General features: G+C 56.9%; 4 protein-coding genes across 4 annotated transcripts; 2 read left to right on the forward strand and 2 right to left on the reverse strand.

Annotated features, from left to right (window-relative positions):
- Positions 1 to 131: 131 nt before the first annotated feature.
- On the reverse strand, positions 132 to 3,401 carry EX895_004757 (uncharacterized protein; the record flags this gene model as incomplete). Its single annotated transcript, XM_029885351.1, has 1 exon — positions 132 to 3,401. The coding sequence occupies one exon, from the start codon at positions 3,399 to 3,401 to the stop codon at positions 132 to 134; it is 3,270 nt and encodes a 1,089-aa protein (XP_029737917.1).
- A 371-nt stretch (positions 3,402 to 3,772) lies between these two features.
- On the forward strand, positions 3,773 to 5,071 carry EX895_004758 (uncharacterized protein; the record flags this gene model as incomplete). The annotated part of the gene is made up of 2 exons (XM_029885352.1): positions 3,773 to 4,937; positions 5,049 to 5,071. 2 exons carry the CDS (start codon positions 3,773 to 3,775, stop codon positions 5,069 to 5,071), a joined length of 1,188 nt encoding a protein of 395 aa, XP_029737918.1.
- A 325-nt stretch (positions 5,072 to 5,396) lies between these two features.
- EX895_004759 (uncharacterized protein) lies at positions 5,397 to 6,041 on the reverse strand (the record flags this gene model as incomplete). Its single annotated transcript, XM_029885353.1, has 1 exon — positions 5,397 to 6,041. One exon carries the CDS (start codon positions 6,039 to 6,041, stop codon positions 5,397 to 5,399), a length of 645 nt encoding a protein of 214 aa, XP_029737919.1.
- A 5,149-nt stretch (positions 6,042 to 11,190) lies between these two features.
- Positions 11,191 to 12,669, forward strand: EX895_004760 (uncharacterized protein; the record flags this gene model as incomplete). Its single annotated transcript, XM_029885354.1, has 1 exon — positions 11,191 to 12,669. One exon carries the CDS (start codon positions 11,191 to 11,193, stop codon positions 12,667 to 12,669), a length of 1,479 nt encoding a protein of 492 aa, XP_029737920.1.
- Positions 12,670 to 12,712: the final 43 nt, after the last annotated feature.

The following is a 12,712-nucleotide window of genomic DNA, read 5'->3' on the forward strand; positions in this document are numbered from 1 at the left end:
TCGCCTTCTTCGCAACACACCAGTGCAATACGCAACAGGTTCAATCGTACATTAAAAATGCGGACCTGACGAATGACGTGTTGTTCACCCACGCCATGAAGCTAAGTTCAAGGCGGCCAAGTGGGTGCCCTCTACTCCTTCGCAGCATCGACCCGCGCAACAACGATAAACATACGCACCAAACCACCTCCCTCGCCCCAGCCCTTGACCACGTCACTGAACGCACCCAGGCCTTTGCGCATCACCCATCCGCCCCCTCTCCAGGCCGCACCTTCGGTCGCAAACGATTGCAGGAACCGAGCGAATCCCGGAAACACGTCAGCTGTAATGTCGCGCATCTCGATGCCTTTCGGCTCAAACCCGCCCTCGGCACGGAGAACGTCAAAGTAGCGCTCGATCGACCAGAGATTCTTGGGCTTGACCGATGCCAAGAGGCACGTAAAGTTGTGCTTGAGCCGAAGTAGCGGCGAAGGAGCTTGCTTCGGATATGGCGGGTTGCCGAGCACCACTCTCGACGACGGCAACTCTGCGGGGCAAGGATAGGCGGAGAGCAGATCGACAAATGCAAGCCTGCCTCCTGGATTCAGCCTCTTGGTCGCCAGCCGGATGTACTCTGCTCGGTCGCTGAAATGGAATGCACAGTCGAGGGCGAGGATAACGTCGTACTTTTCCCCCTCCCCTTCACCACTCCTGAGCCACTCGAGCACATCTTGCGCCCATACTTTGGCCTCCGTCTGCACCTCGCTACCCTTATGACTCTCATGCAGGCGATGCTGCAACCGTTCAGATGCAAAGGCGGCTTCCTCCGGCAGACTCGTCACCGCATGCAGTACTGTGGGCTTAAACGCGTCCAGCAAGTACAAGGTAGACTGGCCAGCACCACATCCTACGTCCAACACCTTCATCCTTGGCTTGAGTCCCGCCGCGGAATACAGCTGCTCGGCAAGCGTCTGGCAAGCGAGCGGGAAGTCGAGCTGGGATCGACCGAGCTGTGGCGTCCAGAAGCCCATGTTCATCCACGCTGTCGTGGGTGGCTGCGTGTTGAGTGCGAGACACGACATGGTCTGGTACGGCTCTCTCTCGTTGGAACGCAGTAGGAGAAAGAGGACGGCGATCAAAAGTGCTGCCCATGCGGTCGATGCAGAGTCCAAAGACGGTTTGCGGAGGAAGGCCAGAGCCGTAACTCCCAGGCTTTGGACCTGTTCCGTCAATCGGACAACGAAAGAGCTTGCGTCTGGCCGAGTCGATGCGAGCGCAGAAGCCGCATACCTGTCAAACACAACTTTGCCGCCGACGAACGTTGCGTCGACCTTTGCACTTCTTACCATTGCCGGGCTGATGTTGTCTTCATCTAGTATGTTGCGATCGAGCAATGTAAAGTCTGCCCTCTTGCCCACAGCAATGCTGCCTGCGATGTGCTCTTCGAACTGCGCGAATGCGGCATCTTGTGTGAATCCTTTGAGCGCCTCTCGGCGTGTGAGCCTTTCTTGAGGAAACCAGCCTGCCGAACCATGAGGAGAATCGCTGTTTGCATCGAGCCGTGTGATGGCCGAGTAGAGGCCATGCAGAGGATCTGGTAGCTCCACGGGGAAATCCGACCCCAGCGCAAGGCTGGCATTAGAATTGAGCAGCGACTTCCAGGCGTAAGCGCCGTGGGAAGCACGAGACCTGCCGATTCGAGACTCGACGTAGCCCATATCGGATGTGCAGTGGGTAGGCTGCATCGAAGCAATAACCCCGAGCGGGGCAAAGCGGTCCACGTCTGCAGGTCGCATCAGCTGAGCATGCTCGACTCTGGGCCTGAGCGAGGATCGATCGACGTGAGCATGGGAGCGGTAGAACTTTTCGTATGCGTCGAGGGTGAGCGTGTTGGCTCGATCGCCAATGGCGTGGGTGCAAACTTGCCAGCCTCGCTCCATCCAGTATTCTACTAAGGAAGGAAGTTCTTGCTCGGGGATCAGTAAGAGACCTCGCTCGCCGGGCTTGTCCGAGTAGTCATCCCACATCGCCGACCCCCACGAGCCGAGCGCGCCGTCATTGAAGAGTTTGACGGCGCGCAATGTGAACATGTTGTGAACGGCAGCGCCAGAGATCCGAGTCGAGGTTTCTGGGATGATTTGCTCGGCTCGATGAGCGCATCGCCTTTCGTCGGGCGGACAGGCCAGCATCGAGTAGATACGGAAACGCAGCTGACCCTCTGCCCCCATCCTCTTGTAGAACGCGGCAGCTGTGAGGTCGGTGGCAGCATCGCCTACCGCAGTGATTCCAACGCGAACGAGACCTTCGGTAGCCGCCTCCAAAAAGACCTTGCGCTGGTCGTCGGTCCATGCCGGCACGACCTGGTAGGCAAAGTTCATGGCATTGTCGACGAGGATACCAGTCGGCTCGCCGTGCGCATCACGAACGACCAGCCCACCTTCGACTTTGTGATCCTCCTTGGGTGAGGACGGGAAACCTTTTGCTCCGCGCATCACCATTTCGATACCCAACTCATTGAGCCACAGCGCATGGACGTCAACGCGACGCAGTACAATAGGGAAACGTCGCAAGAGCGTCGACCGGGAGAGGTCTGCCGCGCTAGGGAACTCGGACGGCGTCCACTTGGTTTGGTCCCATCCTATCCCTTCGATCCAGGGTATCGATAATGTGTTCGCAGCAGCTGAAGAATGTTCGTCTGCAAGTGCGAATGCCAAGAGGTGCGGTTTGGAGCGAACGTAGGCCTCGAGCCTGTCGATGACATCTTGGATTGAGGTCGAACCGACGAGATTGGCGACAGTGCGAGACCAGCCATAGTCGAGGATGTGGCCATGAGCATCGTGGAAGCCAGGGAAAAGCGTCTGACCTGGCTTAAGCCTACGCACAGCGCAGTCCGTCTTCTTGCGCAGCGCTCCTCCGGTTTTGCTGCTTTTGTTGCGGCTGAGTCGCACGGCTTTGTTGCTCCGAGGACCTCGTCGTTGCTGTTGGTGTGCGTTATGGCGAGGAGTACTGGACCCGTCGACCGGATTGCAGAAGCTGGAAAGAACGGTCTCTTCCTCTCCGACATGCATGACGATTCCTTGATCCACGCCAACGCATTGCGTGAAGCCTTGCTGTTCGTCGAAACGCTCCTCGTCTCCAGTGTAAATTGACCCTGCGACGGAGGATGAAGGCGAGATATGAAGTCGACCACGTTCGCTGGTGGAGCAGATCACGTAACGCTCAGGTAGCGAGGCGAATTGAGACGACTGCAGGTATGAGATGGGACTCAATGTCGACAGTGCCCACACGCTGAAGAGCAGCGAGGAAGCTGCGAATACGATTAGGAGCCGCCCACCGAGACCACTTGCGCCCTTGCTGGCCGCCCTGGAGGTCTGTAGCACCGTGTACGGAGGGTGCTCCTCTGCTGTATCCTTTGGCTCCATCTTTGACACGGCGATCTGGCCGCTTGTTGACGGGGACCAGATGTCGCTGAGGCAGCTCGAGCGCGAGTAGAGGATGGTGTTGGTCTCTGGTGGAAGCGCTCGGCGAAAAGCCCGGCGGTATAGATGGAGCTGTATCTCATAATTGTTCAATCGTAATAGGCTAACAAATTCAAATTAAAGTGGAGGCCGTGTGATCGAAATACGCGTAACGAAGCCAACGACGTTCAGACCAAGCAACCAACACCTTCTGGCTCAACCACCACTTCCGCCTTCCCCACCAAGCACCCGCCCTGCCCGCCTTTGTCTCACGATATCTCACGTGGATCTATCAGTAAAAAGGGACGGACACACGACTAACACAGTGCTCCACCATGGCATCCTCAGCAGGAATGGACGTGGATCACGTTGACGAGCACTACCTCGAACATGCTGCAGCATCCTCGTCGACCCCTGCATCGCTCAAACCCTACTATCCAAAGCTCCAGCAGCTCCACGACCGAAAGCTATGGTACCAGCTCACCTTGACCATCGAGGAATTCCTCAACCACCCAGATTCGCAAACGCCACCGATCCAGATTGAACTGTACGACAACTTTGTGCGCCGTTTCTCGTCCAAAATCAACCAGCTGCAGCTTGCCGCCATCGGCGTCAAAGTTGCTCGTCAATATGTGGATCCAGCAAAGGCGCTCGAATTTCTCGAGCAGCTCGCGACCAAAGTGGATTCGCCCGAGTCGCAAGATGCGTACGTATATGCGCTCATGGAGGCGGCGCATTTCAAGCTGTTGCTTGGGGATGCGGACGGGACCAAGGCGGCGATGGACAAGTGCGGCAAGATTCTGGATGGATTTGATGCCGTGGAGACGGCGGTGCATGCCAGCTTCTACCGCGTGTGCGGAGACTACTACAAGGCGAAAGCCGAGTATGCCAACTACTACAAGAACTCGCTGCTCTACCTCGCTTGCGTCAACGTGGATGTGGACCTGACCGACGACGCGCGCGTACAGCGTGCACACGACCTCAGCATCTCGGCTCTGCTCGGTGACACGATCTACAACTTTGGCGAGCTGCTGCTCCACCCTATCCTTGCCTCGCTCGGCAAGAGCCAGCAGCACTCGTGGCTCTCGGACCTGCTCTTTGCTTTCAACGCCGGCGACATTGGCCGCTTCGAAGCATTGACCCCGCATCTGGTCAAGGAACCCATCTTGGCAGAGAACCAGCCGTTCTTGCGGCAAAAGATCTGCCTCATGTCGCTCATCGAAAGCGTCTTCAAGCGCGCTGCCGACGACCGCACCATTGCATTTTCGACCATCGCTGCCGAGACCAAGTTGCCAGTGGACGAGGTGGAGCACCTTGTGATGAAGGCGCTCAGTCTCAAGCTCATCCGCGGAACGCTCGACCAGGTGGACCAGCTGGCGAGGATCACATGGGTGCAGCCGAGGGTGTTGGATCATCGACAGATCCAGGCGCTCCAGACAAGACTCAACAACTGGTGCACCAAGGTCGAAGAGGTCAGCGAATACGTCAAAAACCAGACTCGTAAGTGGCTGACCCCCCCCCCCCCCTTCCAATGAAAACACCTCGGCGATGGAACTTGATATACTGATCAGATCGGCCTTCATTCTTTTGTGCTTCTCTTTGCTTTCACAGCTGAACTCTTCATCTCGGCATAAAGAACGCAGTGATGGTTTCTCAGTCACCATTCTTGTTTTGACACTTGCAATTCACACAATGCACACACTCTCTCTCGCCCATTTGTTGTCCTGGTCGTGGCTCGAGCAAGGATGGTAAATGCTCTTGATGTGAAAGCTTGGCGAGCGGCGAGGGCGGTTACATAGTACAGGGGGAATCAGCGACAATATGCAGGGAAGAGACGGTACGATGGAGGAAAGGACCACATGGATCAACAGAAGGCCAAAAACAGACGATGGGAAGCGCGAGATGAACACAAAGCCATGAAACGACAAAATGAGATGTATGAGAAAGAGATGGGTGAATCTAGAGGACGACACACTTGCACGAGCCAGCGTCGTTGTGTAATGCCTCTTTGGTCTTGCTCTGCGAGATGGCGCCTCCTGCAGATGCACCCGTGTTGCGCACCAGCATGGCAGCGCGAGTAGCGGCTTCGAACACAGCGTCGACGCCCTGGTTGTTTAGCGACGAGCATTCGTGGTACGAGCGCGCGCCGATCTGTGCAGCGACCTGTTTGGCCTGTTGCCGCTCGACAAAGTGGCCCTGGACCGGCTTGCCCTTGGCGATGGCGTCCTCGCGCAGATCCTTTTTGCAGCCGACCAGTAGCACAGGGACGGCGGGACCGCATATTTGACGCACCTCCTCCATCCATTTCACCTGTACGTTTTCGAGCGAGTCGGGCGTGTCGATAGCAAAGGCAATGAGGATCACGTGCGCTTGTGAATATGAGAGCGGACGTAGACGCTCATACTCCTCCTGACCTGCCGTATCCCAGAGCGCCAGCTGGACGGGTTTGCCATCTAGACGGATCTCGGCGACGTAGTTTTCGAAAATAGTAGGCTCGTACTCTTGCGGGAACTCGCCGATGGCAAAGACACAGAGCAAACTTGTTTTGCCGCAAGCACCGTCGCCGACGATGACGAGCTTTCTACGGATCGGTGCGGGTGCCATGCTGGGCGATGATGATGCTGAGGAGGAGGATGGTAGAGAGTTGCAGCGCTTCTAGTCGAGCTGCGATCCTGCGTTGGGCGAATGCAATACCAGTCGACGGAAAAGCCCGAAGCTGTGCGGAAGATCGATTGCTGCGCCGAAGCTCCGACGGCAGTGCGTTGGTCGATCGTCGTCGGTTGCCAAACAGAAAGAAAAGCTGGCAGCTGGCAGCTGCCGGTGTTAGTCCCCAAACGTCTCTAGCGCTGAATTTGCCTGAAGGGAAGCAGAGCGTTGAGATGAGCCGTTGATGAAGCCAGAGAGAAAGAGGAGAGTTGAGGTGGATACGGTGGCGAGGGGACAGGAAGGGATGGAATGGGATGGGATGGCGTAGAAATAAATCGAAGTCACTGCGACAACTTCGAAGATGTGGGCTAAATCAAGACAGACTCAGAGCCGCATCCATGACTGCCATTTCTCCTGAAGAACAAAATACTTCGAGGCGGCACGAGCGCTTGGCATTTTGCAATTTCAAAGTCAGAGAGACGTTTGAGAGAGGAAGAGGGAGAAGAGGACACCACCCGTCCTTCACTTAGTCACATTGCGCACTCAAGCTCCAGAGTCAGAGAAGGAAGAGGGGCTCGCGTTTTGCTCGAACAAGAGGGAGGGAAGCAGGGTGCACACTGAAAGGTCTGTGTGGGGGATGCGGTGCTGTTGAAGCTGCAAAAACGGCATTTCTCTCCTGTCGGTCATGGCGATGGGCTGTGCTGCAGTTTGTGCATCGTGCGCCTTTTCTTTTCCAATAAATCACACGGATCTCGAGCTCGGCATCGACGAATTTAGACATGCCTTTTTCTCCAGAAGTAAAAAGATATCGGTGGGAGCGACAGTGACAGCCATAGTACAAACAGGCAACTTAGAATAGAGCGGAGCATAGACGATCAGCGACGATCCGAAGCCCAAGATCACAAGACATCAAGGCGTGCCAAGAAGTTGGTCGCCGATCGGTCTCGGATACCAACCAACCCCCGTCTCAAGGCTGGCCGCTGAGACGATGCCCGACTGACTTTTCGCGGCAATTCATGCACCTCCATCTCTCACCGTAGATGCATTGTTATACTTGTTTTACGAACACCCCACCCCCCTCTTCATTGCATAGCAGATGACTTACTAGCAGTCTGGTGTCCACCTTGTCTTCTTTCAACGCATTCGCCCCTCTCACCTTGTTACTCGAATCGACGAGTGCGGCGAGTGCACAACCTGTTGACGCGTGGCATCTGCAGCCAAGTAGGGGCGGCAGCACCGCCGCCTCATGTTTGCGCACGCTCCTGGGACAGGCACACTCGATCCGGCAACGTTTTCTGACGCGAAGCTGCAGCTCAGAGTGTGGAGGCATGTCGTTTTTCTGAAAATCATTTGATTGTGAGATCATACCAAAAAGAACAGAAGCTTCGAATCTCAGCTCGATTTTGGTCCCGATTCCTGCAAGATCAGACTTGGCTGTAAGCAGCGTCTTGAGATCTTCATGAAAATGTCGAAACAAAACTGAGCTGTGGAGGTGAATCTCCAAAGAAAAATTCGCTCAGCGCCTGGATGCGTTCTTTTTTTCCCCTCTCCTCGCTAGCAAACGGAAGAACCGAAACCCAAATTTTTCTGCGTTCCAGGGTGCGAAGAAAGAGGATTTTTTCTTCCTTGGTCGTGTGGCACGAGTTCGTTAGCAAAGCCTGGTTGCCGAGAAGTCTGCTGTTTCGGTGCCAGTCTTGATCCTCGTCCTCATCTCTACCTTTGCCTCTCCCTACACTACCCGCTCATTTCAATCCGGATCATCCGTTCCTTTTCACAGTCGAGGCTTTCTTCTAATACGAACGTCGCTTTCGGACAAGCACCGACTCACGCAAGGCAGGAGCCATCTGCTTCGGCCAGACATCACATCGGCTGGATTCCGAAGGAGCTGACCCGAATAGCAACGGAGAGTCACAGTTACAGACACGCATCATCCCTGCGTCTCTCTGTCAAGATGATCGCAAAGCAAGCTGCGCTGGTCCGCAGAGCGTCGGTAGCCTCCTTCGCCTCTGCCTCGTCCTCCTCGTCATCATTATTGCTGTCATCCTCATCATCGTCAACAAGAGGATGGACGCGAGCATCTCCCGCATCATCGGCATGGACTCCGGCTCTGTCTCCACGGCATTCAAGAGCCGTACTCGCTCTCTCCTTCAGCACCAAAGGTCCCCGTAGCCAGGCAAGTCCAGCGGCAGAGCCACATCGGGATCACCACGAACAGCGTTCTCCCTCAATATCATTGCAGCATCAGCCACAACAGGAGGAGCAACAGCACGCCTCTGGCACTTCCTCCTCAACATCTTCCGCAGCAACAACCTCAGCATCAGCAGCGTCCTCTTCGGGCTCGGCATCATCTCAGCGCACCGACCGTCGCAGCAGATTCTTGCCCTACGCGTTTGCAACCGGTTCTCCGCTCACACGCTTGCCAACTCCATTGCCACCCGATGTTGCTGAACGGTCTTACATCCTGCGAAGGCAGTTTGCGCCCAAGAACAAGTCCGGCACCCCCATCCCAACCACCGACGCCGCTCTTCTCGAATCGTCCCTCAACGGCCTATCCTTTGGCGATCTCTCCGGCCTTACGATGAGCAGCACAGACGAGACATTCTACCCCGCCGCCAAGTCCGTAGAGTATGTTAGCATCCTCAAAGCGTGTCTCGGCACTGGACTCATCAGCCGTGCGCACAAGGTCTTCACCGACCTTCGAAGCCAAGCCGCTGCTCGCTCACGCGAGCTGTGGGAATTGCGCAGGCGTCTCGCTCAGGGCATCATCGATCAGAGCGATTGGCAGCAGGACCTTGGCGATCTCAATCAGTATCAATCTCCCATCGAGGTGTGGACGTACAACTCCATGCTCCAGGCCTACTTCCGCAAAGCCTACCAGGCCGAGTCCTTGGAAGGCACAGCAGACTGGCTCAACCGCGCATGGCAGCTCTGGCGCGACATGGAGAACTCCGCAGCGTCAACTCAAAGTGATCAGCCACCTTCGCCGGATCCGACACCCAACCCAGCCACGTTTGCCACCATGGCTCGTGGCATTGTCGCATTGCAACGCTCAGGCCGCTACCCGTCCTCGGCTCCTGCCCTCGACGACCTCGTCCTCTCCATCAAGCGCGCCGAGTACGGTCTCGATAGCATCCTCACCTCGTCCGTCTTCAACCCGGACTCGGCAGAAGACCTCGATGTCCACGGCCCGCTTGGCTCCAAGAGCATCGACCAATCTCGCGAGGGCGAAGTCGATGCCGAACTCGTCCTGCGCAGCCTGACCAGCATCGCAAATCAGATGGGCGAGAGCGACATGCTCAAGGAGCTCGAGACTGTTCAGAGCATCCTCGAAGGCCGCAGAGCCCTCTCCGAAGCACAGAGCAGCGACCAAGCGTCGCACGAAGTTCTCGTCGCCAACCTTCCTGAGCTAGTCCCCGTCAAGACAACATCAAAGGCGAGTCGTCTCGGCAAGGACCCGGAAAACAAGGGCGGTGAAATGCCGTTCAACCTTGCTTCGTTGAAGGAGAATCTGTCCATCGTTCAAGAGGCACGTCGAACCATCAGCGACCCGTACGAGCGCCAAAAGTGGCTCGAGCATTCTGCTCTCGAGGCGGCAAGGAAGCGTCTCGAGCACTCGGCGGAGAAGCTTGAAGAGCTCGGATTACAGACCACCGGTGCGCTCCAGTCCAAGCCGCTTCAACGGTGGATGTGGGAGTGGTACAACAAGCTACAAGTCACGCTCAAAGAAGACCTGGCACGTCTCGACGAGGATGCCACCTCCAGCAAACACGACAAAAAGGCCATGCTGCCCATGGAACAGCAGATTCTTCCTTTCCTCCGTCTGCTCTCTCCGTCCAAACTCGCGCTCATCACTATCCTCGAGCTCATGCGCATGAGCGGCAATGGCGGCGTCTCGGACGGCATGAAGACCACGCGCGCCCTCCTTGCAGTTGGCCGCGCCATCGAGATGGAGTACCACTCTGAGGTCGTCCGCAAGAACCCCAAGATCTTCTCCAACGCCCATGCTGCTCAGAACCTCTTGCGCAAGCGTGGCTTGATCGACTTGGCCGCCCGCCGCGAGATCAAAGCATGGCAGAAGCAACAGGAGGAGGAGGGTGTCCTCTCGTCCATCCCTAGATGGACTCAGACCGTTCGAGCACGAGTGGGAAGCTACCTCGTGCAGCACCTCATGCAAGTCGCCACCGTCAACCGCAAAGCCACCGACCGCGACGGCGTCTTGTGGGAAGAGGACCAGCCCGCCTTTTACTCGACCTACCAGTACATTGGCGGCAAGAAGCTTGGCGTCATCAGGCTCAACGAGGTCATTGCAAAGCGCCTCGACAAGGACTCGATTCAAGAGACCTTGCATCCTCGCCACCTTCCCATGCTCGTGCCACCCAAGCCGTGGACCTCGCACGACTCGGGTGGATACTACTCGGTGCGCCAGAGCGCCATGCGATTCAAGGACAGCGCAGAGCAGGGCTCGTATCTGCGTGCTGCCTCGGACAACGGCGACCTCGACACTGTCCTCGCCGCGCTCGATGTCCTCGGCAACACTTCGTGGAAGATCAACAAGCCCATCTTTGACGTGATGCTCGAGGTGTGGAACTCGGGCAAGGACATTGCTGACATGCCACCCATCGAGATGGAGGCGCCCGAACCGCAGAAACCCGACAATTATGACCACGACATCAAGGCGCGTTCGGTCTACCTGCAGCGCCTCAAGCAGTGGAACCAGCAGCGCGCCTCGAACCACTCGCAGCGTTGCGACGTCAATTACAAGCTTGAGATTGCCCGTGCCTACGTCGGCGAGCGCTTCTATTTCCCGCACAACATGGACTTCCGAGGTCGTGCCTACCCCATGCCGCCGCATCTCAACCACATTGGCAACGATCTCTGCCGTGGTCTGCTGATGTTTGCCGACAGCAAGCCGCTGGGCAAAGCCGGTCTGCGCTGGCTCAGGATCCACATCTCCAACGTTTTTGGTTACGACAAGGCTAGCTTCACCGAGCGAGAGCAGTTTGCCATCGACCACGAGGCTGATATTCGAGACAGTGTCGAGCGACCCTTGGACGGCAATCGGTGGTGGCTCAAGGCCGACGACCCCTGGCAGTGTCTTGCTTCCTGCATGGAGCTTAAGGCAGCTCTCGAGCATCCCGAGGGACCCGAAGCCTACGAGTCGTCTCTTCCCGTTCATCAGGACGGTACTTGCAATGGTCTGCAACACTATGCCGCGCTCGGTGGTGATTTGGCAGGTGCCAAGCAGGTCAACCTGTCGCGTGGTGAGAGGCCTGCGGACGTCTACTCGGGTGTCGCTGATCTGGTCATCAAGGTGCTCGATGAAGAGGCCGCAAAAGGCGATCGTCTCGCCAGCATCCTTCTAGGCAAAGTCACACGCAAGGTGGTCAAGCAGACCGTTATGACCACCGTCTACGGTGTCACCTTCATTGGCGCTAAGAACCAAGTCATGCGACAGCTCGCCGATCGAGGTGATGTGCCCGCTGAAGATCTCTTTGCCGCCGCCAGCCACCTCGCCAAGGTCATCATGTCGTGCATTGGCAACCTCTTCTCGGGTGCACAAAAGATTCAGGATTGGTTGAGCTTCTCGGCCAAGGTGATCGCCAAATCGATCCCCGCTCAGAGACTTGAGGAGGCAACGCGACCCTACACCCCCAGCGAAGCCAGCTTGAAGCGCGCCGATGCTCGTGGCTTCTCCCGAGACCCTGCCAAGGCGGACCGCATCGTTAAGGAGCAGATGACCTCGGTCATCTGGACCACCGCCCTCGGCCTGCCCGTGGTTCAGCCGTACCGCAAGAGCAAGAAGAAGCAGGTCTCGACGGCTATGCAGACCGTCTTCATTCACGATCCGCTCTCGAACTCGGAAGTGTCGCCCGCTAAGCAGGCCTCTGCCTTCCCGCCCAACTTCATCCACAGTCTCGACGCCACGCATATGATCCTCACCGCGCTCGAGTGTCACGCTGCCGGCCTCACGTTTGCATCGGTGCATGACTCGTACTGGACGCACGCTGCCGATATCGACACCATGTCGGACATGATCCGCGAGACGTTTGTGCGACTTCATTCGCAGGACATTCTGCATCGTCTGCGCGAAGAATTCCTTCAGCGCTACGCAGGATACAAGGTGCCCGTCGTCTCGCTCCAAAGTGCCACTCGTAAGAGATCGCGAGCCACGACGACCGACGTAGCGGCCGCTGGCCTCTCGTCATCGCCGAACGAGGCGCTGCTTGCGATGCCCGAGGACCAGCTGGCCAAGCTGCAAGGCGAGATGGGCGATGTTGTGCTTGCTAGTCCTTCCCAGTCTTCTGCTGCGGAAAGCGATGCCGAAGCGGATGAGGGATCCGACGAGCTGGCTGCCGGTGAAGAGGACCTCGCCATCGAGGCCGAGCTGGGTCAAGACGTTGCTGAAGCTGAAGTTCCTGTCTCCAAAAAGAAGCCGACACGCAAAACCAAAATGGACAAGGACGCAGAGTGGGAGACCAAGTTCAAAGCCAAGTTTGTCGATCTCGCCGACATTCTGCCGCCCATCCCCGCCAAAGGCTCGTTCGACGTCAACGAAATCAAAGGCTCGCTGTATTTCTTCTCCTAATCCTCCCCTACCCCTCGTGCATGCATCACTCAGTCTACAACAT

Source organism: Sporisorium graminicola, chromosome SGRAM_5 (genome assembly GCF_005498985.1).
Source record: "Sporisorium graminicola strain CBS 10092 chromosome SGRAM_5, whole genome shotgun sequence".
NCBI classification, from domain to species: domain Eukaryota; kingdom Fungi; phylum Basidiomycota; class Ustilaginomycetes; order Ustilaginales; family Ustilaginaceae; genus Sporisorium; species Sporisorium graminicola.